At 44.6% G+C, this 25620-nt stretch overlaps 1 protein-coding gene across 1 annotated transcript; it reads right to left on the bottom strand.

Moving 5' to 3' along the window:
* Window positions 1–259: 259 nt before the first annotated feature.
* Window positions 260–25620, bottom strand: AGO3 (argonaute 3, RISC catalytic component). The gene is made up of 19 exons (XM_014946531.1): window positions 25504–25620; window positions 17257–17428; window positions 16470–16590; window positions 15727–15935; window positions 15176–15312; window positions 12470–12604; window positions 10181–10268; window positions 9889–10036; window positions 9447–9566; window positions 8398–8520; window positions 8055–8188; window positions 7410–7594; window positions 6980–7139; window positions 5745–5835; window positions 4732–4926; window positions 4249–4383; window positions 3524–3625; window positions 2484–2683; window positions 260–1892 (listed from the first exon to the last, which is right to left on the bottom strand). Exons 1-19 carry the CDS (start codon window positions 25520–25522, stop codon window positions 1784–1786), a joined length of 2583 nt encoding a protein of 860 aa, XP_014802017.1. The 5' UTR covers window positions 25523–25620; the 3' UTR covers window positions 260–1783.

Genomic DNA, 25620 nt, shown 5'->3' with positions numbered 1-25620 from the left:
AATGCAGTTCACGAGTTTACAAAGTGCAAAACTCCCCAGTCCCCTCACTGAATAAACGCTCAGCTCTGACATCTTAAATATTGTTTTACCTTTAAAGTGGAATGAAAGAGTCCCGTTAATCTGTTTCACATTTCAGTGATTTAACGTGTTAGAACCATCCCAGCCCTCTTTATTTGCAAAGTGAAATGAAGTTACCAGTAACTTAATTTTAAAAGGAAAGTCGTTATCAAAGAGGAAAAAGGCCTAAAAATTTTTTATCAATTCCACACATTTTACTGATGTCAAATAGATTTAACTAAGCATGTAAAAACTTAGATCTTAAAAAACTCACTCCATTTAATTCAAATATCCTCCACGGTTCAAAGCCAAAAATATGGCCAGTTCCTTTGTTAAATCAAAATACTGCAGTGACAAGTAAAGCTTGCAGGATTCTAGAAGCGGTTTTGTTATTTTTTGATTTAAAAAAGGAAAAAAAATTCAAGATTCCTTCTGACTATAAAACTTTCCTTTCAAAATTAAGGCTTTTACTTTGTCCTTTTAAAATCATGGAGGTGTCCATTCTCCCACAGCCAGTGGTACAAACACTGCTTCAGTACAGCTCAATGGACACAGTTTTCCTTTAGAACGCTTATTGCACTAAAAGATAGCAAAACAAGTTGTCAGTTTTTCTTTTAAAAATAAACATGGTTACATTTCTAAAAAATAAAAGTTGATGTTGACCATATGTTCTGTAATAATTAAATTAAAGCATTATTATTACTCTAATAAATATAAAAGAAACAAAAGGAAGCTAAACTTCAAAAACACATACATATGAAATCACATTAAGGTGTGAGAGGCAGCAAGTAAACTAGCATTTTTTCCAAAAAGACCTTAGCTCTAAAGTTTCAGTTCTGGTGTTTACTACAGGTCATCCCAGCAAACCCGGGACATCTGATCTCACGCGAAGCTTCCCCACATCGGCCTGGCCAGATAGAAAACTATTGAAACTTTTGGACTAGGTAAACAGCAGCTTTAGGAAATTCACCGGGGAGCAAGAAGTTTGGGTCTCTACTGCCTGCACAGACACCACGAGCTTCGTTTGCTTTTTCAAAGGGAACTATTGGAGCCCAGAGCTCCAAAGCTGTGAAGAAAGACACAAAGGCAGCAGTTGGCTAAATTATGTTCAGATTATTGGATTAGTGTGCAAAACATCTTTCCCCCCCTCAATTTTTTTCTAGCTGTACATTCAAATGGACTTGGATATGTTCACATTCGAATGCTTGATGGCAACACTGAGAGAAAGATTCCTCAATGCAGTGGGGTAAAAAACTTAATTATTTTTTTTTTTGCACACTTCTGTCCCCCAAACAATCACTGTGATTGTTCCTATGAAGGTGGTTTGCTTTTTTTTTTAAATTACACCATTGATTTTTTTTATTTTACTATTATTATATTTTTTTTTTTTGCAAAGATAGTTGTGCTGCCGAGCAACTTGAGGTAAAGGCATAAGAGGGTTAAACTACGAGAAATTAAAAAAAAAAAACAAAACCAAAAATGATGGCGGTGCTTCCTACAGGAGCCCGCGCCAAAAAAGCAGTTGGCTGGTTTCATATTGCATAATAGTGCTGTGTTCCTCGATGAAGTAAACAATCTTCCTTGTGTCAATTTAAGGGTTTGCCCCTCGCCCTGCGCAGCGTGATGGGAGGCGCACCCCATAAACCAACCCACCAGAAACATACATTGTATGTGGCTTAATTTTTCAGTTCTTCCTTTGCAGTGAGTATGCTCCCCTTCTATTGACTTAAGCGAAGTACATCGTGCGTAAGGTGTCTTGGTGAATTTGTACGGCCTTCGCCAGGGCCTGCGGGTCTCTCCCGTTGCTCTGTCCTGAAACATGGCTTCCTTCAGCACTGCAACAGAGACACACACACACACGGGGCTGAAAATCAAATCAAATCAATGGGGATCAAGAAGCCGCCTCTGCACCTCTTCAACCTTTCAGAGATAGAACCAGATACCAGGAAAAATCTACTTGTCTATTCACCCAGCAACCTCGAGGCCCTTCACCTCGGCTGCTCAGTTTGTGCGCCTAAAAATAAGCCCGTTACAAACACAATGATGGCTTGGAGGTTATAAAATACTTCTGACGTACGAAGCGGAGTCAGGTAAAGTGGAAGGCACTTAACATTTGCTTCCTTCATGACTACTCTTAATTCTAAAGCAAAAAACTGAATGCGTGGGTTGATTCCCTCCGACCACGTCAAAGTAATAACCAAATACTTTACTAAACTCAACTTAATCCTTTTAATCTGTGTGTTATTCAGCATTATCCACCAACCCACTCTTGTCTGGTACCGAACGGCAGCTGTCAGGAACGACTGCCTTAAGACTAGTCCCAGAGGTAACAGAAATTAACAGCGAAATGAGCGATAATTATCTCTGATCAGGTGGCTTTGTGCCTGACGATGGAGCAGAGAGGAAAGGGGACAGTTTTTGGTTACCTGTCATGTTCTTTGTCCACAAGATGGTACCGTGCTCTGAACGCTACCAGGTGAGCGTAATACGCTGGTGCGGGGATAGAGACGGATCGCGTACAGCGCACGTAGGTGTGGCAGAGCTGGTACGTCAGCAGCTGGAGCTCATCTGCAGTAAAACAGTTATCATCCCACAAAACATGATAGTGTGAGGGACGGCTGGTACCCTACGAAGAAGGGAACATCAATTCACTCATCCGGCTTTTCCATACAATCATCAAGTCAGATTTTTTAAGTTCAGAAAGGGCCAGACTAGATAGTCTGAACTCCTGTGTAACAGCAGGCAAAGAAAATTCAGTCTATGTCAGCCTTACAAGTATTTGAAGATGAATAAGAAGTCTAACATTTACATGATTATGTTACTCTAATTATTCTTGCTTGGAAAAAACCCCACATGCCTTCTAGATAATGCTCAACAATCAAAACCTGCTCCTAACATGACTAAACCACCACCTCTTAACTACCTTCAATTAAAACTGTTTCTCACCAAGACACATTTCCCAGAGAAATAACTGCTGCTTTTAACTCTTCCCAACTCCTTAGCATCCAAACTTAAAATAGGAACTCTAAAACAGCTCATTTCAGAAGTTACCTACAGAACAAACACCTCCTTCTCTCCCCATGGGCTCAGGAGCTCCATGCTCTCTGATTTTTACACGTGACTTGTGCCAAAGTTCTCCCCAGATACACACTTTCACCATCAGTACTTTAACATTTTTCATCGTTCGCTAACACGCACTGAACTCTGAGCACAGTTCTTAGGAGCTCCTACAAGTTCTCAGTTAAAGCATTGACTTGCATCACTTACCACCAGTGCAAGTATTAAAGGTGCAGCAGACACCACCTCTTTAGCAAATAATATTATTCCCACAATAATGTGATATCTCACATAAAACGGATCTAAGTGACATTTTCCTACTAAATAACTTTGCAAACACAAGTGTCACAGAAAGGGAGAAAAACAACAAGTTCTAAATTCCCTTTTACTTACAAAGAGGCAATCGTACCTGTATTCCAGCATGGCTACAGAGGTAAAAATCAAACTCATAGGGGTGTGTAATGTCTGTATCTACAGTTGTTCCTGCTGGAATATTGCCGCTTCGTCCGACCTGGAGAAAAGGTTTTGTTAAGAAGTGCAGCTAACAACTGTTTATACATCTCAACTGTAATTAAAAATACAAGTTTCTATTCGACACATGCAAGGTTTCAGTGAAGGAAGAGCCTCAGGGCTGTTGGGAATGTGTGGATCTGGCAGCCCGGGCCATTCCACATGGACGTGGCACAGCTCAGCCATCACAACGCCAACCGCTGCACCTACAGCGCTTCAGAGCTTCCCACCTCAGAGGCAGAGGAGCTGCACACACATTTTTATTTAGAATTGTCAGCTTGAGCTGGGATTGACTCACTCAGAAGAATGGAAAAGTTAAGGGTTCCATCATTCTGTATTTTCTTCTATTAGAATTGCTGCAGATCCAGTCTGGGTTAGTTACACGGGTATCAGCGATAGGTCACTGACGAGGACTAGTCAAAGACTGATAGGGATTACTATTTACTATACTTAAGGCAAATGATTTTTCAATTTAGGGCCACATCTTGTGCTTATCAACTCAATATCTGAATGCAAAAGCAACCAGACAGCCACAGCAGCCCATGCCAAGCTCTTCTCCAGCAGCTTAAGTGCCCGACATCAAGCTTTTCACACAAGGCTACTACAAGAACAGGCAACGATTACCCTTTCTGTTCTGTCAGCACAGAACAACCGCGTATGATGTCGCTTCTGCACCACAATGTAGGTTATTCCAGGCTGGTAATCCTTCTCCAAACTGATGCAGGCTTCTCTAATGGCTAGCAGTTCATAGTACAAAACCTACAAGCACAAGAGGAGAGTTTAGGTTTTCATTCCGTTGTATTCTACACAACACCTAATAAATGGTCTGGAGTTAACACCAAGTGCAACTCTGCCACACAATTAGTAATCTTAGGAAGTACTTAGAAATAGATTGTTTCCCAAGTTTAAGACCTCTCCTTCCCAGACAGGAAAGAAGTCGCAACTTTTCTTACACAACGTGCTTAAGAAATTCTCTCCTTCAAAGTCTCAACTCTTCTGTGGTACCTTGGTGTCAACGTAAGCAACTCCAACAGCAGAGCTACTCACACACGAGAACTGGGGCTGTTCTGTAGTAGCACAGTCCAAGAAACTCACAACCCAACCAACCTGTCGAAACTGTCCTTCAGAGACCCCGTCCCTGTAGAAGATGATGCGCGTGGGCTTGAACCGCGTTGACTTGTAGAACTGGATGAGAAGCTCCCTCACCATGGAGGCGAGGTCCTGGATGATTTCCTGCCGGGGCCGCTGAACTCTCACCGTGGCACAGTACCGGCTCGGGTGAGCATCCATACTACCTACAACCTGCAGGGCAAGGGTACGTAAGCAAAGGCTTTGAGATCAAACCTATTCAAAAAAAACCTAACACACAAAAAAAAGCCAAGAGGTGCAATTTTCAAGTAAAAGATGCTTACATGAAAACAACCACCACAGTAACATTTTTAACTGGAATTTGTAGTAGGTGCAGGTTTAAGGCCCTTGAAAAGAGGTACAAAACTTGTCCTCCAAGCACCTTGAAATGCACCTGCAGAACAGGACTCTTCCTTCTGTTGACAGCACACTAATGCGTATTCTTATAAGCCAGACAGACTTTTTCTTTGAATTTTTCTCACCTTTTACACAGAGAAACACTCCAGTTTAGTTACTTTAACCAAGGATGCAGTTGCTGTAACTGCAACCAATGCCAAGTAAAATACCAAGGGGACAAAATAGAAAGTGACTGATCAAGCACCCAACCACCACCTCCATCTCCTGGGCTGTGCCAACACAAAAGGTAAGAAGCATCAAAACCACTCCTGCCCAACCAGGCCTTTAACTACCCTTTTCTCCTTAAAAAATACAAAAATTTTATTAACTAACATCACAAAATTGCATTCTTTCTTTCAGACTATTTCTGCAGACCATCTTCCCTTGATTGAAAAAATTAAAAGCTAGGAAAACAGTCTGAAGTATGAAGCAGTGTTTTTCTTTTAAAGACACAGTTTTCAGTAACATTAGATATGTGTACAAAGAACTGGCATAAGCCCTGAAAGATATTTGACATAGACATAGTCCATGAGTTGCATTTATTATTCTAACATTTACCTAAGATGAAAAACCAGTAGAGATTTAATCAAACTTACAGCAGCGATGGACGGCTTCTTTCCATCCCCAGCAGGAGGGTGAGTGACATCGGCTCCCAAAAAGATCACTGGCTGCTGGAACACAGAAGGTCTTCAAAAAGAAAAAAGTGCTAAGTCACACTTGTAGGTGAAGAGTCGGCACAAGGTTATTGCTCGATAGGGGGTTTGGGGCTGTTTCAGCTCCGCTGTGCGGAGAAGCCTTATCAGGTCCTCGGGCCAGAGCTGAACAATGAAATCTTTGTGCATAAGATGTGAAATCAAAATCACCACAGCAATCACTCCCAAATATGGCACAATCCTAGTGGAGAAAAGCCCCGGAGCTGCACCTGAACGGTACAGAGAGCTCCTTACAGAAACTACTGCTCCACAGGCTGATTATCCCAGTGCCTGGAGGCAGCAAAGCCCCGCTTGGTGCTGCTGTTACTGCTTCAGCCCCCGGCAGGACCACACCAGTTATTCTGCCTTACAGGGTTTAAGCAGCAGGATGGTCTCCCAGTGCCTTCAAAATATTCTTCCACATACTTTTGTTTTACACTTAAACTTCCAAGCTCTCAGGAAGACTCAGGAAGGAATTCTTAAGCTCTGCTCTCCAAAGGTTTTTCTGGCTTCTACCTTTCATTACACACATTTCCACTCAAGGAACAGATATACTCTAGGAAAGGTCAGAGTCAACCAGGATCTCTAGTCTTCAGGACCAAAAGACTTGTGCTTCTCCACAAAGATGGGCTGGACGTGTCAAACGTTCTCACTGAAGGCATCAAAGCCAGGGGAACAGCCCACACACAGAGCACAGAGAGCAGCCAGACAAAGAACAAGCTGGAGCAGAATGACCCAGCCTGTAACAGCCAGAGAAGGTTCCTCTGCCCTTACTAACAGCACACTGATAGCTTAACTGAGTTACATTCCTCTGGGATGTGCTGTGTGCTCTTAAAACTGCAGAAGAATCCTCATTATATTAATAATTTCAAAATCTCTAGATCTGTAGTTTCTCTTCAAACTTTTGATACCGATCTAACACTTGGAAAGAACTTTGGCTCAAGACCTAACTCATGGGGCCAATCACTGCTCAGAGCCCACGTTGGAACAGATTTTGTTCCACCTCAAATATCACCTACTATTGTCAGAAGAATATTTCAACTTAAAACTTGGCTGCGTTTACATTTTGGGTGCTATGTATCACACTTAACCACATCTGTTGAAACAAAACCCAAACCAGCCTCCACAAAGATTCTTACCGTTGATGAGGTACAAGGATGTTGTTGATTCCTCCCAGTTTAACATTAATCTTCAGGCACAGATTTGACAGGGTCTGTGGAGATGTTTTAATGACGTTCTTGACTTGAACACACTGTGTGGCCATTCCCAAGAGTGTATCTCCCACACGCTTCACCTCCGCTGAAAAAGCAAACATTAGGATACAAGATTGGAAATTATTAGTATATTTTGATCTTAGCTTAAGTCACAATAATTTAAATGTACATACTCTGCAAAATAACTTCCAGCTTATCTGTGCGCTCAGATCTGCTTCCAGTTAATTTTAACTTCAGACAAAACACTGGTTTCTATTATCTAAAGAATGATGTGGAATTTTCTAACGTGAGCTGGGCAGCACATTTCTCAGAATGCTACTGGGCCTAACGGGTAAAGACCGAGGCGTTTCCTCACCATACACCGGGGTTTTCCCTGGCAGGATGACGATGATGAGCTGAAGCCCCGAATAGGTGTTCTTGAGGTGTCGAAACATGGGCTCCACACTGTCTGCTCCCTGGGCGTATTTACAGAAACAGGGCTGGCCCTGGATGGGCATCCCCGCGTCTTTGGAGATCTTGCGCAGCTGGTCCGTAAAACCCCTACAGATGAGAAGGTTTATGAATTTTCACAGCACACAGCAACCAAAGCAGAAGGGGACAGAACTGTTACTCAAATGAAGATGCTTCCAAACAGATTCTAAAGCAGCATTTAAAAACGTTCACTATGTGGAGGCTACGGAGCTTCCAAATACCATAGGCCAGAACGGAAAAAAAACCCCAACCAACAAGTTTAGACACCTTTAGTGCTCCATTCCAGATGCCAGGAAGAACGATATGCAAAGCAGCAATGTCACAGGACCAAACCCCACAGCAAACCCAGGCACACTGTTTGGACTGGAGCTTCCAGCAAGGAAGCAAACCAGCCTGGATCCTCTCCCTAACATCTTAGATAATTAAAAGCAGGTAAAACACTCGTTAGCAGTCTTATGCTCCTGTTTTCACTAAGACGGCTTCATTAAGAGAACAAACAGTCCAAAGCCTGAACCACGACATGCCTTACTTCAGTATTTCTTCTCTGCACTGTCTCTGTGTTGCAAAGCAAGCTATTGCCCACATCTTGATCTCCACACCGGTGTGGAACTGCTTCCCGCGCATGTCCCACACGCCATGGCTCGGCGTCGCCACGGTTCGGTTCTGTGGAAACAAAAAACACCACAGATATTCAAGCAATAGAAGAAAAAGAAAAAGCCTACGCTATTTACACAGTTCCGAGGTAACAAAAAACCAGTTTACCATTCAAACTCTGATCCCTGCACTGCACAAAGAACTGGACTGACTGCAGCAGTCCCTGCGTGCGGCAAAGAAGAGAGATATAAAGAGAGGAATAAAAGGCAGAGCCTCACCCGCCCTCCGTACTGCAGCATGGGAGCAGGGAGCACGCGCCCCGTCACGTGGGCCATCTCGTCCCGCACTTTGAACTGGAACTCTTGAACAAACGGGTCCGCATCATAATTCGCACTTCTCACCTAGATGAAGAGATTTTCCGTGTTACGGAAGTATCTGATTATAATTCACACAGCAAACAGAAGAGCGACAGGATTGCTGAAGAAGTGTTCTGCAACACCTCCCCTTGGCATTGAAAAAGGCTCAGATGTAACTGCTCAACACTATCAAGCCATCCCCAGTGAAAACAATTAATATCATGAGATATATCGGCTGTTAGTTTTTTGTTCCCCTAGTCACTCAAGTGCTCATTTTACTATGCTTATTTAAGAGTGTTTCATTTACTCATAGGATAGATCAAAAAGCTTTCTCCTTTAGAGACAAGCACGTGCAAGATTAAACAAATTAATTCCTTTATTAACTGCACATTCATGTCTTCTGTGTTTTCCAAAAAAGAATTTTGGCTAACTCATCAGCTCTAACGCTACTGTCTTCAAGCTACCAAGAGAACAAAATGGGAAATTTTCAAGACCCAAGTCTTGAGTCCAGCTCATGATTTTAAAAGCATTCGGTGGTACAAATGCATCCTATAATAACCAAAATAAAGTGCAGCGTTCAAATATCAACAGGAATCAAGGATAAGTACCTAGAACAGAAGTTTTCATCAGTTTGGGTACTAAAACCCAAGTCCATTTCACAAATTTGTTTAAAAGCCCTCAGGGCTCAACACAGGGAACCACTGAGACCCGAACGGTTCCAACACCTACTTGGAAGTAACTATAAAGATTAGAACACAAGAGCCAATACTGCTGAGTGCTGGACTCATGCTATTATAGCAAGCTATTTTAAATAAATCCTATTAAAAAAAAAGTAGTGAAAATCTACTAAGGGGCTAGAAGGAAGGAATGAAAAGACTAGGCTGGTCATATGAGAAGTTTTTGCACTAATGTGGTCAAGCCCAGTGTCATTTAGCGAGCGGTATCACAGCGAATGAAATTAAAGCACTAACCAATCTGCTAATTTCCTCTTGCCGATCTGGAGCAGATCTCGCCGTGGCCTTTATCATCGTCGAGGTCTGATTGTCCGTGAGCTTCTTGATACACCGCTGGCCAGCCACGATGTTACACACCTTGGTGAAAGATCACAAGTGTCAACAGGAGCACTTAGCACACGCACAGGTCTGTGTGACCCCGACACGCTCCACGTGCACAGGTCTGTGCGATCACTACCAAACACACCCCAGGGCATTTAAGCAGCTGTATACTTCTTTCTCCTAGTTCTAAACTTAAAAGCATTTTTTAAAATGGAGATAGTCTTCAGTGAAATAGAAGAATAACACAGTGTAAACCAGCAAACACACTTTACTGCAAATTGCGCTACTTCTTAACGGTTTGCAAAACGATACTCTCTACCAGTAACAAGCTGATTTATCCCCAGAACAAGGTCCTTACTTCTAAAGGCAGGTAGGTGTGTTTCTGTTCTTGTCCCACTTGTAGGCAAGGGAGATGAGGGTATTTCAGCTGGAGGTTGTATTTCTCTCGGAAATACTGTGCTACTGTTCTCTCCACAGTCTGGCCATTTTCTAACTGTAAAGGAAAGCTGAAAAGACATACATGTTAACAAAACATACACACGTCTCAGTTTTCAAGTATCAACAGCCCCAAAATTAATAAAAATTAGGTCCTGTTACACATTCAGCATTAAGCTATCACGCACTTTATGCTGTGACAAAAAGCATCTTACGTTTGATGACTTGCAGGCCTTCTCGTTACGTTACAAACACGGTATTTCCTTCTCATCGTTCCACAGTGAGTCACTTCTACCTTTAGACCTGCACAAAAGTACCAAAAACCTTGTGTCACAACTACACAAGAATGGGCACAGGAGACACAAGGTTTCATGTAACAGCACATGTTCTCATCCAGCATCTCTGATGGTCAGTGGGAACAGCACAACATAAGGAATTATTATTCTCTAAACTACTTACTCTCATTGCAATTTGATTTCTGACTAATCAGGTATTATCCTCAAAACCAAATCATATTGCATAATATTTGATGTTCCATGTCATCTGAATTTCTTGTAGCAGTTTCATTTAACAGGCATGTGACTAATCTCAAACACAGACGGCTGTTTTCACCATACTCTTTTGTTCTGATTCTCAATGCTGTATTCCTCTTAAAACTCTCAGCTCCAATAGAATCGAAATTAAAAACCAGATTTCTACCTTATTGTTCTTTCCCCCCCACAGCTTTGTGTCCACACGCAGCCTCTAATTTTCTTCAATTTCACCGACCGAGTTTAACTTCAGATTTTGAGCAGCTGAAGATCTCCTCCAAGCACCCAGCCTACGCACCGGAGGCTCACCAGGCCTGACTCTCCACCCACAATAATACTGACGACAGCAACAACTGCAGCTTCAAGAGGCTTTCAGTGGCTATTTCTATTAACTGTGCACGCACTGTCTGTGCAGGGAGTGCAGGCTCAACATCTGCTGGCAGTACTGAGCTTATCACCCCAGTGCTGCGTGGCATCGGGGCGCTGCTATGTCTTTCCCAGCCCCAGAGAAGAAAAGGCAGCTGCAAAACGAGCCTGGGTACCCAAGGAGCCAAGCTACTAAGTCTTTTGAGAAAGCAGCTGGGTGATGTGTCCTGTTGGGTCGTGTGTGGATTGTGGAGCACAGACTGAATGCCCCACATCAATGTCCCCAAGTATCAGACAGCAGATGTCATGTTTAGTTTACTAGAGACACAGACATCCCAAAGAAATATCAAGTGTGCTTCATCAATTTCCGACAACACTAATTGCAACGTTAACATCAGCATTACTTAGAGGATGGCAGAATCAAAATAAACTACTGATCTGATATAGCACTAAAATATGAAAAAGAAGCCACGGAGCACTGTGGCCAAGCAGAAGAGGGTGGTGAATAGAGAGATATCTGGAACCCATTCAGTGCTTTGTCATTAATCTGCTGTGACAGCACAGAAGGCACCACCCTCCCACGGAGCTGCTCACACGCTGCCAATCCTTTAATGCAGGCTCTTTTTCACTATACGTGATCGCATCTTGGCTGGAGCTCCCAGATACTACAGCACTAAATCCAAACACCGACAGCAAAGGTAACCTTTTGATATTTTCTGAGGAGTGTAACAAAGCGGCTGAGGCATCCGAGACCAAGCAGAGAGAGCTCCTCATTCCCCAGTTACCCACCTTCCAGAAGGAAGACAGACAGTCCATGTAAGGAGGTGGCACAATTGCACTACTACAAAATAATTCCTTTAAGTTTTTTCCACTAATGACTATTCTACAAACACATCAGTTTATGCCTACAGTTCAAATTTACTTTTTTGCTGCCCAGTGTTTCAGTAGTCTAACCTTGCACCAAGTAACAAAGGTGTTTAAGAGTAGAGCTTTGAAGAGCTTTGAGGCTTCTCTCTCTGCAAATGCCACTGGAATGAAAGGCCACGGGAACATGCAAAGCAAAGTAGCACCTATGGGGAGAAACTCCCCAAACCAGCAGCTTACGCAACTCCTTTGGAATGGAATTTGGCCTTCAGCTGCAAGTCAGCAAGTGGTACTTGTTTTTCCATAAGGCAGTCGGTTATTAGAAGTCACAGCAACAGCACACTTTCAAAGAATCAATGGTGTTTGCTTTGAAATCAATTTTCACTTTCCCTCAGCATCTGAACAGCAGGAGACCCACAGCACGACACCACCACGGCCTCAGTGACCCTCATTCACAAAAGGTTGACCATCCAGCAAGGGAACAGCCACCTCCCTCCATCCAGGCAATAACACACTTTCTCTTTCCCTCTCTTTAGGCCGCTGGGAACATAATACCTCACTTTTCATTTTTCCTTTCTGCAGACCCGCACTGCTTCCTGGACTACAACCAGGGAGCACTGCAGTTCTCCTGGCAGTTCCAGGGCCCTTCTGATACACACTGACCAGGAGGTTTCAGTGAAAACAACTCCCTTAGAATTAGCTTGACTGTGCTACCTGGGACAGAACCGACACGTTTCTACTCACCCTTTATCTCTTTGGTGAATTTTACCCGATGAGAATCAGTCAGAGGTCTTGGTTGTTCATCAATATTATGAATGTCAAGAACTTCACACATAAATTGAATTACAGGTTGTGCTTTGTAGAAGGCAGTGGCAGAAACTACAAAGCGAAAAATAATAAATGTAAAAAAAAAAACAAACCAGGTCAGAATTATGGTAAACAGTACATCAATGACTGCTTTTTAAAATCCCACGTCACCCTCAAGCAGGTGTTGTGCAGCACGTATTTTTAAAAACAGATTAGCAATCCTTGCAACAACTAAGTGTACAGAAACCAGCGTAGGGCCCACAGTGACACATCAGTCTCCAGCACAGTCACCCGGCAACTACTTTGCATTTCAGGGTTTTGAAAGGGGTTTTCCCCAGATAACATTTATTTCTAGAGAGCTGTAATGTCCCAGAGAGACTTTCTCTTCTGACTCTGTACTAAGCTTCAAACAGAGCCAGCATTAACAACTCTCTACTTTTAACATGAAAAGCTAAGGTTATTCAATATGCAATATCTCTTTGTTGATCATATGATCTGCTCAATTACTGAAACACTATTTGATAGAAACATGAGCACTATTTTGACTATACACAAATTATGTGAGCGCAGTGGTGAGCGTAACCCTTCATCTACTAAAATCTCTTACTCTCCCTGCACACTAATGACACAGTCCCTTTAAGTGACAATATACTGGCTTTAAACAAGACAGTTGACTCATTCCATGGAAGGAAGACCATAAACAATCTGCTTGACGAAGTTACAAGCAACTGAAACATACCTTTCAGTAAGAAAGACGAGGTGGCACTAGATACAGCTCAAACACAAGCGAACTACTGTCTACATTTAAAACTTTAAATAGCAACAACGGAAAAGAAATACTTGAGAAGCGTTTTATTAGCTTTCCAGATCCCGTGCACCAAACCCACCACATCCCTGTGCTAACACAATGAGACATTCTTCAACCATGCGTCACGTCACAGGCTGCCAGCTCGGGCTGAATGAACAGAGAGCGACACCCCCGCGGCCACCGCCACATGGGCACAGGCTCTGCAGAGCACCTCGGAGCAGTTAAACAACTCAACCATCATCACACCCCGGGATTGGAACGGGATCTTCACAGCCTCAAACCACAACACACAGCGACTGCCCCGTAAACCGGAGCTTACGAAGTTCTGAAGTTTCTCATTCACAGAAAGGACTGAAAAAATTTCTGCTGCAAGAGTCCCCACCGTGCTTTCTAATGCTGGTGAGAAAAACCTGCTTCACAGAACGTAACAGCACAGTACCTCAGGAATTGGTGCAACTTAACTGCAATTCAGGCAGGACAAGAGCGTTATAGAATCATAGAATTGCCCAGGCCAGAAGGGACCTCCAAAGGTCATCTAGTCCCACCTCCCCGCAGTCAGCAGGGACACCCCCAACCAGACCAGGTTGCCCAGGGCCTCGTCGAGCCTCACCTTGAATATCTCCAGGGATGGGGCCTCAACCACCTCCCTGGGCAACCTGTTCCAGTGCTCCACCACCCTCACAGTGAAGAACCCTCTCCTCATCTCCAGTCTAAATCTGTTCCCCTCCAGCTTGAAGCCATTGCCCCTCGTCCTGTCACTGCAGGCCTTTCTAAACAGGCTCTCCCCAGCCTTCCTGTAGGCTCCCTTCAGTACCCAGCATGTAGACACTAATACTGGCTATTTCTCAGACTGGTAAGATTTTTACATTCATTTTCCAAACAATAACTACACCGTGGCTGTTGTTCAAATGGCAATTTTATGAGACAAACCCATCTGAAGTCACATGATGATCCCCAGTTTAGGTAAATCAGAACACCTGGACTTGCAAATGTTCATCACGAAGGCTCAGTATCACCTGCAACACTTTATTGTGCTCCGAGACAGACGCTGAGCACAACCCGACAGAGCTCTTAACCCAGCACAAGGGACAGACTGTTTACCCTGGGTTTATACAGCATTTCAAACGGAGTGAGGACAGAATGTGAATTAGAGAAAACTTCAAACTTCAGGCAGCACCTGCGCCTCAAACGCTGCCGGTTTTCAATAGGGTTTAACAACTAAATAGACCCCGAGCTGACGGAGTCTGACGGAGTCTGGCACACGCACCAGTTGATCCCAGATGCATTCATCTGGGGCTTGGTACAGCGGTGCAAAGCAGGTCTGGTTTTGCATACGAAAGCCCAGCTCAATTAGCCCTATTCACTGAACTGCTGGAGAGAGATTTTACAGAGTTTTCTTGGAAGTCTTGAACCCCACCTACCGTGGACACGGCTGCATGGAGACACATCTTAGCAGTGTGCCTGTACTACTGGGGACATGCCCATACAGAATATACAGTAGGAAAACAAGCTATAATAGGGTTTTTCTTCCTATATAGCAATTTTTTTTTTTTTTTTTACTATGACAGGTAAATTTTGGCAGAAACACTGACAGGATGACAAATCCAGAGAAAGAGACTAGGATTTCTATGTAGCTTTTGCCGTACAGGTCTGGGTTGAACTGGCTGAACAGGGAGCCAGTGTATGGATACGTACACACACTGTCACAATCTCCCTCTGCTGTGATCATTCCAGCTTCTGCAGCAGGCTGGCTTCCCTGGCAATGGTGTGTTTCTTTGTTTCAATAGGAAAATGTTTGTTATTATCGTTATTCTTAACCCTGAATCCCAACTCACCATCGATATTGAGCATCATCTTCCACATGGCAGGTCGAACAGACTGATGGAACCCAAACCAGACCTCCCTACCCCCACCCAAGGGGTGGTCGTAGCCTTCTGGAGCTGAGAAAAAGGAGCGGCCCACAGGGGTGTACCTAGGGAAAAACAGGACCACACGGTTATGCTGCTGCTTTCTGAAAAAAAAGCTCTATAATGTAGATTGTAACATATGGCAACACTATTGTATTGAAATTCTATGCCTAGAACCAAGTTCTAGTGAAAGAAGTGCTGTATCATACTATAACTTCTCAGTATTTCAATTAAGGCCTATTCTAAGTGTCTCCTGTTTCTTGATCTTTTCAAATAAATACATCACCTGCTCTGGAGTTTAAATGCCTGTAGAAATACACACTTCTACACCATTAGTGCCAACCTTCCCAGTTCAGCCATTACCAGCTGTGCTTTTTCTTTGCACACTTGCTTTTTCTTTCCACCTGGGAAGAAAGAGGGGTGAAGGGGAGGGGGGGGCACTTCAGGCAAAGACAGAGCACAGAAGACAGTGAACCTACTTCATGGAGGGCAGGTGTCGTAGCACCACATCGACGGCGTGGACAGGGTTAGTGCTGATGGGTTTGTCTAGTTCCAGAGGCTCAGGCAAGGTTCTTCCTGTCAAAACTTCATGCAGCAAGTGCCAGCTCACCCGGGAAACAAACTTGATGGACACTTTGAAGGGACGATCTTTTCCACCTTCTCCCGGTAACGTCACGTCCAAATCCACCTGGGTGGGGGAGGAAAACTAATTTTAAAGCAGCTATTTAACCTCTACTCCAGTAGCCTTGAGCTTTCACTCCTTCCCATAACTGGGCCAGAGGCTCAAAACCTCAGATATTTAGGACACAGCGCACTGATAAAAGTACATTATCACGTGCACAAAATAAACAGAACTGGGTCCTCACCAAGCAGGAGAGGATCATGTAACTTTTTATCATCTTGAATCAGAAAACTCTTCATTCCAGAGAAATCGTGGTTTGTTTAACTAGTACTTCATCATAAGATAATGTATTACAGTCTGTAAAACTGAGTATTTAATAGATTTTTGCTGTAGAAAGAGGCTACTAAATTCTAGGGGAGGTTTTAAATGCAACTATTTCATGTACATTTACGTACATTGGAATTTGCAGAAAACACATTAGAAGAACCCCGTTTCAGTACTGATACTGTAAGATGCTCTCAGTTTTTTAGAACTCAGCAATATTAAAAGCTGGGCTTGTTTCTTTTTCTTTCCTAAGCAGCTTTTCCCCAGTTCTCTTACCCCAGTAGTGGCCACAGGAAGCGGGTTGGCTGTATAGAGGCTTCTTTTCCCATCATAAACAGGTCTACGGTCCCCAAATATTGTCACTTTAAAATGCTGCACCATGGAGTCCACCACCTCCCTAGAAAAGTTGATAATTACATTGAGGATGTTTTCAGAGATGTAGCAGACTGGAACTGGCTCCCACACAACCTGTGTTTTGTTGAAGTAGTTTCAACAAACATATTACTCAAGCGAATTCTAGAACACTCACTGCTATTCCAAAAAGGTGCTTCATGTACTTCAACAAAAATAATAGATAAATAATAAAGAATAAATTTATAATCAAGGCAAATGCTCAAATCCTGGAACATACTGTTACTGACATAATTTCAGAAAGTCCTAGGAATGACTGAGGCCTTTGTATAATCTTTATTATGAAAAACAAGGACACACTTACCTTGGAAAAACCCACAAGCCAGTATTATGAAAAACTAACACAAATTTACAGCGGAAAGCTCCGCCAGCCCATGAAGCAGAGGTTAATCGTACTGTCTACCTGGTAAAGTTCATCTGCTCTTCAATTAACAAGAGATTTCATTTCTGCCTACATTGTATATAAAAATGAGGTACCCTAACAAAAAAGCCTTAGCTTTAAGTCTGTAATAATCTGAGTTTTTACAACAAAATCAAGTAATAATGCTCAGATTTTATGCTACATCAAGACTAAATTTGCTTCAGTAGGTTCCTCTTTCGCTTAAAAACGTCAGTATCGGTATAATTTAAGAGACAAATTTCACCTTCTTACCTGTTCACCCTCCGAGGACACTTATCTGGTTTGATATCCACCTCATAGAGGTAGACATCAATCTTTGGGATTTCAACTTGGAAGCAGTTGGCCAGCAGTTTAATGGGTTTGCCCATGGTGCCATAGCCAGGACGCCTGGGCACCATGAGCAGGGGCTGTGCCCCGACGGGTCCTGCAAAAGAAAAACAACATTCCCCTGTTAGAAGACGAGCACAAGGGCCAGGCTGTGTCACAGAGGTACCAGTCACTTACATTTCAGCAGTTTAAAAATACTGGTGTGTGCATTTGTGCACACACGGACTTGTCTCCCACCGAGACTCACTAACATGCTCCCTTTCCCAATCTCAGATGACTGAGATGACCAATGAGCTTCAGCTCCTGTGATCAGCAGGAATAAAATCAGGAGATTTCCCAAAGAAACAAAAAAAAGTGCATTCTTCCTTGTAACACTTTGCTACTGTGGGAAGCCTGTCTGCCACCAAACCTCAAAAAGTTTTACAAGTCTTTTCTGAACGCTCTGCTAATAACAAAGTCACCACCGAATACAAAAAAATGACTGCAGTTCTGGGCTGATGGATGTTGTTGGTGATAAACTCTTATTTCCGCTATTAGCTTAGCCTGGAAAGACAGATTATTCTTGAACTTTGCTGGCTGAACATGGATGAAGAGTAAAACATTCCCTCCCACCTAACTGTGCCGATAACGCCCATTGACCAGAAGAGGAAAGACCCAGATTAAGACACAGGATTGTAAAACTCCTGATCACTGATACAGCAGAGAACACCCATCGCTGCTCAGAGAGACCACCAAAGTCCACAATAAGAGACTTGTGCTTTGAAAGTCAGCTAAACACACCTGTCTAGTAATATATGTCATATTCTCATCTGGTTATCCACCTCATCACCCAGATGAGACTCCTCAGCTCAAGCCCTGGGTTACTCATGCCTTTACAAAGCCAAACACAGTAGTAAACACAGCCCACTCTCAAGAATTTCTACTGGTATTTCCACTTAAAAACACCTCTTTCCAGTCAAGAAACAACAACAAAACAAACATGCTTTGTAGCTGGAGTTTTAAAAAAATTACTCATCCTACAAATGTCATGATTTACAGAGCTTTCGATTAAGTTCGTTAAAAGTTCTCCCCTCTCCTCCTACTCAGTGACGCAGACAGCAATTCCAGCCCACTCGTTTTTATAGAAGAGTTAAAATGTCAAGTGCTGGTAAAAACGTCTTATTTGCCTTTTGATTAATCTCCACCATTCCTGGAAAAAAAAATAATCACATTATCTTGAAGAAAACCATGTACCGAGAATAGGTGAACAAAGCTGAAGTTCCACTGTAACATTTGTCTGGCTCTACCCAGAAACCGACCAAAAATTCTGAGAGGGTTTGGCTTCCAGCCACAAGATAAAACAAAAACATAAACCAAGCAGCATCCTTTAAAACACCCTCACAGACTACGCTTCAGCAAAACTTGTTCCAAGCATCTGTTCTCTTCAACTTTTTCTTCATTTTAATACTGCCACGGGAGTAGAAGCAGCTCTACGATTTACTCCAGATAGATTTTCAGAATATAAGCATGTGCAAAAGTTACTACCAAACATCTGAGCGACACAAATGACTCAAGAGATTATTTTAATATTACGAAGACATGGATGTCATAGTTTATATTTAGTTCGTATCTGTGGGAAAAGCTAAGAAAACTGCTAAAATAAAGACAATGTTAAAAAGCTTGTTATATTCAGTTACTGAGTGAGGGTGCACCCAGAGCCCTGGCTCAGGGAAGATGCTCTGCCCAAAGCCGAGCACACGAGGGGGGTCTCCAGCCTCTGTGCCCCCAACAACAGCGGGGAACAAACTGAGGAGCTGTGAGACAAAGGCTCCTTCACCTCCCTGGTTCAGCAGCACTACACATGGAAACAGCTCATCCTTCAGGAAATGAGAGCCCAGATTCTGGCAAACAGGAATTTGGCCAATTACCAGTTTGGCAAACAGAAATGACCAACAGCTGGTTGTCGTGCATGTCCTACACACTATTCAGGAATAATTTTTAAGAGTCCAGCTGATTTTGCTATGATTGTGTGTGATACACACGTTCCCTTGGACAAGTTAACTTAAAAACAGGAGTGTGTTGTAACTCAATTCCGCTCTCGCTGGCCAAACACACGAGCACCCACTCAGAATATCCTGCTTTCAAAACACACCCAGTTGCCAGATCGCACGTTGTGAAAGTCTGTGTCACTGGCTGCAAACCTGTGACTCAAAACCCAATAAAACATAAATAAGAAGCGACTCTCCGAGGACAGCTCTTGCTCCCGTATCGGATCCGTGACTCAGCCTCATGCCTGAGCCCTGTGTCAAGCTCATGGAAATAAAGACAACAACCAAAAATGCTAAAAGCAGTATTATTCTCAACAGCCCAGAATGGCTGTGAGTGGCAGACCCATTCCCTTGTGTTATTTAACCACTGCAAAACCAACGTCATTAGAGTCTCCAAAATCCTTGTGGAAGCCTCACCCCACAGTGGATGGGGGGCTGGTTTCCCAGTGCCCCCAGAGGAGCAGCTCCTCACTGCCCAGTTGCCCATGAGAGATTTTCTAGAGGAGAAACGTGTGTTTAAAGAAACTATTACTCCTCTGCCATTAGTCCATTTGGACCAGATGATCTCAAAGGTCCCTTCCAACCCAGACAATTCTATGACTCGGGCAGCAGATGTATACACATGGCTACTGTGCTCTTAAAAAGCCAAAAAAACCATAAACCAAGTCTGTTTGGCACATCAGAATTGCACCCAGCTCCTAAACTGAGGTAAGGAAAGTCCCCAAAATCGACAGTCCACTGCTGTGTAACCCAGAACAACGACCACATGGATGGGAACTAAAACTGACGCTTCTGACAGATTCTTGGGAGGCTTTTCTACCGCAAGGGAGTTCAGGATCCGCCACTACATAACTTGAAGCTCCTGAATGTACGGTTCCTCATTAGGAAACATACTGGAAAAATCTGCAGAGAAAATACTTAACTAAGCATTTAAATCAGTAAGAACACAAGACAGAAAAAAAACCCAAATCTCTTCAGGACCTAAAGGTATATCCATTTATATATCACCCTTCCCTGCACTGCTGAGGTCATTATTTATCACCATCCTTCAGCTACGTGGGAAGACTTTTTTCTCCCAGGTGAACGCTCAATAGATGTGTAGGAGCAAAAGCCCTTGCAATGGGCCTGCAAAAAACCCAATTCTGAACCAGGAAAGTTCCATCCCCTCCGGTCACCAGTGGTGCAGGGACCCAGCTTTGCTCCCCCACACCACCAGCAGTTGGTGTCTCACGGGGACACCAGCGGGCAGCAGTGCCAGGTAACCCACGTCCCGACACCACGAGAGTTGCATGGTCACCAGTGGTGCAGGGACCCAGCTTTGCTCCCCCACACCACCAGCAGTCGGTGTCTCACGGGGACACCAGCGGGCAGCGGTGCCAGGTAACCCACGTCCCGACACCACAAGAGTCGGACGATGTTTAGAAGAGCTTTGCTGATATTTAATCCAATATTTGAAGAAACCCCAAAAAGAGATGAAAAAGGAATGGTCACTTTTATAGGATCTAATAAGAAAACTAACATTTCAAAACTCAAAAACAATTTTGCTAAAATGGAATAAGTGTGAAATACGTTCTGGAGAAAAAACTCATACCAATATTACTTTTTTCAAAGAACTGAAGTCTGGTGTAACATTAAAAATATGTGGACAAAGAAATCAATTTCAAAGGCGATTTTGTGGCGCCTCCGCCAACAGAACCATTTACTCCCACAAAGTGGTGGGAATTTGCAGTATCCAGCTCCATAAGTCGAATATTCCCATTTAAGTCAGATCGTGCTGCAGCCCGACATGGAAGCCCCTCTAAAGCTTTGAAGGAGCTCTGAATCAGAACCTTTTCTCCGGGGGAGCTCCAGCTGCTCCGACGCGGACGCAGGGCGGCGGTGGCACGGCACGGCACACATCTGGCCGGCATCCAGCCCGGGCTGCGCTCTACCTAGCAACCACGGCAGCCCTCATCGCAACGGAGCCTGAGCAGAAAGAACAGAAGCACAGAAACCTGCAAATACTTTCAACAAACCGCTTTACGGAACAGCGCAGCTTTTGGCACGCAGGAAAGGCTTCGCAGCATCGAGCAAAACACTGATTTCTAGCGAGGTGCTAATAGAAAATACAGATTTCCTTAGGGACATCAGTACCAAGCTTCCAGCAAAAAAACTATCCTCTTTCCTGCTGTGGGCTCCAGCATTTAAACCAAATAATATTAACGGATGATCACTTAGTAGTTATATTTGTGTTTATAAACCAGTTCTAAATCTCTAATTGGATGGGTGACTGAGCAGCCTTAGAAACATGATAGAGGACTGCCCAGGTAAAATAAGATTTAAGCTCTGGCTCAGTCACACAAGGCAGATTTGCGTGATGGATCTATCCCAGGCTGAGGGGAACAGCTCTGCCTGGAGCGGGGAGAGGATGGAGGGGGAAAAAAGATTCCCTTTCAGAGGGCCCCCGGCCTCTGCTTGGACTCAGAGGCCCAGCCTGTAGAGCTCAAAGAAAATCCCATCACTACCGAAAAATAAGTTAATTCTAGATTAAATAAATAGATAGGGAAGATTCTATTTAAATGTTGGTTTCAATAATCGAGCTCCTTCCTTATGCCAGAAATCAGGAATTGCCTTATTTCCGTAGCTGCAGCCTCGCTGGGTGGCATTACATTATTTATGAGTAATGCAATCCACGTTTCCTAAACATTCCTACTCGCAATTTAGGCTCTTTTTTTTTTTAAAGTTTCAGATATTAAGTCATGTTAGAACTCATCAAAAGCCAACGTTTCGATGCCATGCTCAGTGACAGCCAACTGCACATGTAAGTACTAGTGCCCCAGCTTGTTCTGTCCTAACAAACTTACAGAACACACAGGGAAGAGTTTTGGAAGCATTTGCAAGGTAATAAATGCTTCTGAACCATTAAAAAAGATCTAACCATAAAGAACTTGAAGCTTAAAAAAGCAGCTTATGTGCAGACTGTAAAGTTAATTCCCAACTGCTCCAGGAGAGGAGAACAGGGAAACCCACAGACGCTCTTCCCTCGGAGGCGCTGCCAGAGCCCAGGGGGTGAAGGGGCCCCGTCCCTCTCGCAGATACACCCCCACGTGCCACCAGAAGAAACCTTTCCCAACATCTACTTGCATTTACACTAAAAAAAAAAAACCCACTTCATAATAAGAGATGCAATTCTTGATGCACTCACTCGTATTTCCCTGGTTTCATATTTACTGTTTTGAAAACGACGTAATTCCTCCCCCTTACCCACTAACTCTGAATTCCCATTCCGGAGAGAGGGAAGGTGCCGTCCATCCACCTGCCGCTGAGGTTCCACATTTCAGATGTAAGCAGTTCCCTTTTTTCCCATTTACTGTCTAAAAACTACCTAGGAGCAGAGCAGTGAGGTCCGAGACACACAGTTGTATCACTCCATGTAGAACCACACCACCAGCAAGACCCCAGCAGAATAAAATGCAGTTTTAACAGTTACTAAACAGAAGTTTTTTAAACATAATACTAAAACGTATGTTATATCCAAACAAGTTCTGCATGTGGACAAAACTGAAAGCAGCAATAAATGCATGACGAATGCCACCGTTTTCAGAAAAATGAACTAGAGCACAAAGAAGTGAGAAACTGTGGCTGAAGAGCATTAAGGACAAAACTGAGTCGTGTCCAACTCCGGCCTCTCTGTAACTCAGAGGGAAAGGCTTTGACGAGGGTTTGGTCAAACAGCCCAGTCTAACCAGAAAGAAACATTCCTTCGGTTATCAATTATCCCTGATCACTTGGCAAGTCACCCTGCCTGCTGCCACGGCTCACTCCCATTCAGTACAAGTGTTAGGACCTAATGAGCTGAATTTCCAGGCTCTCTGGGAAGATGAGGACACAGGGATGGCGTGGTGGCTCTCCCGGGCCACTGCAGGATGGGCTGGAGCTGCACACAGGGGGAGACCGGGCTTCAAGTAGTGCTTAAACACCTACCACACAAACCATATACTCCTGTAATTGCTTTGCTTTCTACTGGAAATTAATCAGCTGAATAAATACCCCAACACCTTTACCACTAAGGAAGTAAAGTTATGAGGATGAAAGAATTTGTAAAGTTCATAGTATGAGTCAGTTTCCACTTCAACTCCAGAGAGAACTTCCACTGCAAGCCCAGCACACGCGGTCAGGAAGAGAGTAACTTTTGGAGGCACTTATGATTCATTCCCCTTCCCTCCTCTACCCCACCCACAGAAACGTAACTTCTAATAGTCCTCCCAAATCACTGCTCTTCACGCAAGAAGAGAAAAGCAAATTGGCAGAATCTCATCCACCCAAAGTTTGTCTAGAACAGCGAGCAGAGGGTGGGAGATGTCTGCGGTGCTTCGTTAAGAACACACTATACTAGAGCCAACAAATCCCAATTTGACACGTACCACAAAAAGCTGTGAAATCTGAAGGGACAATTTATGAAGGGAAATGAAGACACACACAGAGAGCAGTCCAACCTGACCCAGTTACACCCCAGAGCACCCTCAGTTCCTTGGCAGCACCGTTCCAACACACCTGCCTTTGGGAAGTTTCCTTAACTCTCTCCAGGTGTGAGGGGTGAGGCTGAATTCCATCTTTTACAAAACACTGCTTTTACTTTGCTTCACCACCTACGATGTCCTGGCACACGCCTCCATCCCCCGTTACCCCAGGTACACTCGCGATCCCACCTCTGTTTCCCCACTGTATGTCAGAGACTTTGCTCATTCTGTCCCATATTTTCCCTTTGCACACACCACAGGAAACACATCTCGCTGTCCTTCTCCCTTTTACAACAGAACTCTAACCCTTCTTTGCTGCCCCAAGGATGGTTTGTGCCCTCCTGTACCAGTTCTGGTGTCCAATGGCCAGAAGGTTCCCTGAAATATGGAGTGTTAACATCACACTTCCCACTCCCCTCATTACACAGTGGACATGGAACAAAACATCCACCTATTTATCATGAGACAAATAGAATTGTACCAGGTTACAGTTAAAGTTTATTTAACACGGGTGGTTTAGGAACATACCATCTTAATTCCATCAGACCACTAAAAACCAGCATCTTTCTGAAATGGTTTCAACTCCATCATGTACCTCCTTAAGCAGGGACACAGCTTAGGTGGCAAGTTCTTCTGGCTAAATCCATCATTAGCTTAAATCTCCCTATCGGTTACAGAGGCACCCATCCACGGAGAGACAGAACCACACGTTTTGCATTAATACCTTCAGCCTCACGTTTTCAGTACCTGTGGCACCTCCTGAAGTGACAGAAACAGAATTCCAAGGGGCTCCAACACTCCCTTTGCCATCCAGCTACGGCACGAGCTGCTGCCTAAACACTGCCTAAACACTGCCCAAACCCCACCTCTCCTTCCACTTCTCTGTCAGGTTCCCAAGACAAATTCTTTCGATGAAGTGAAGCAGAAGTTCCTTCTCCAACTCTCGGAACACCCCGCAAACCCCCCGCTTACAAGCATCGGCCTTTGCTTCCTGCGGGAAAGGATCAAACCAGCAAAGGCCAAACCGTGGGGATCCTGGCGTGGGGCAGTGCAGCAGCCCCCCCGGAGGTGGGGGGGATCACCCTTAAAATCCTCCTGCCCAGCGAGCAGCACGGCGGCCACACAGCTCGTACCTGCCGGGCGGAAGATGCTGAAAGGAGCAGTTCCCGGTAACCCCCCGTGCCGCCGGTGGCAGTTCCGTTTCCGAGGCGGCATCCCCGAGTCACCATCACAGTTACAAGATTATGCAAGGCGGCCTAGAGCCGCTGCCGGGGAACGCTCCTTAGGAAATACAATAAATTCATTCCCTACCGGTTTGGGCGCAGGAGCGGCGGCAGCAGCGCAGGACGCGGTGCCCGGCCTGTCCCGGTTACCGGAACCGCACCGCAGGGGCTCCCCGCGCCCGGCCGGCGGGGCAGAACCTCTCCCACCCGCTTCACGCACCAGGAGAACCCGCACGGCCTCCCCGCCGCTCCCGCCAGAGCAGGCCGCTCCGCCGGGCCGGGAACCAGGGCTGGCCCGGGAGAACCCCCGCTCCGGGCGGGCAGCGGGGGCAGAGCAGGGCCGGACCCCCCCAACACACCACCCCACCGGGCCGCAGGGCCCAGCCCCGCCAGGCCGCCCTTACCGCCGCCAACCGCGCTCACCTGCGCTGCCGATTTCCATTCATGGAGCTGGGCGCAGCCGCTGGGGGCTGCGGGCTTCGCCGCTCGGCCGGGCCCGGCGGCCGGCTCGGGGCTGCGCTGGGCTGTGCTGTGCTGGGC

The sequence above is a fragment of the Calidris pugnax genome, unplaced genomic scaffold (assembly GCF_001431845.1).
Source record: "Calidris pugnax isolate Ruff unplaced genomic scaffold, ASM143184v1 scaffold113, whole genome shotgun sequence".
In the NCBI taxonomy this organism is placed as follows: domain Eukaryota; kingdom Metazoa; phylum Chordata; class Aves; order Charadriiformes; family Scolopacidae; genus Calidris; species Calidris pugnax.
This window is presented reverse-complemented; position numbering and strand designations above follow the sequence as displayed.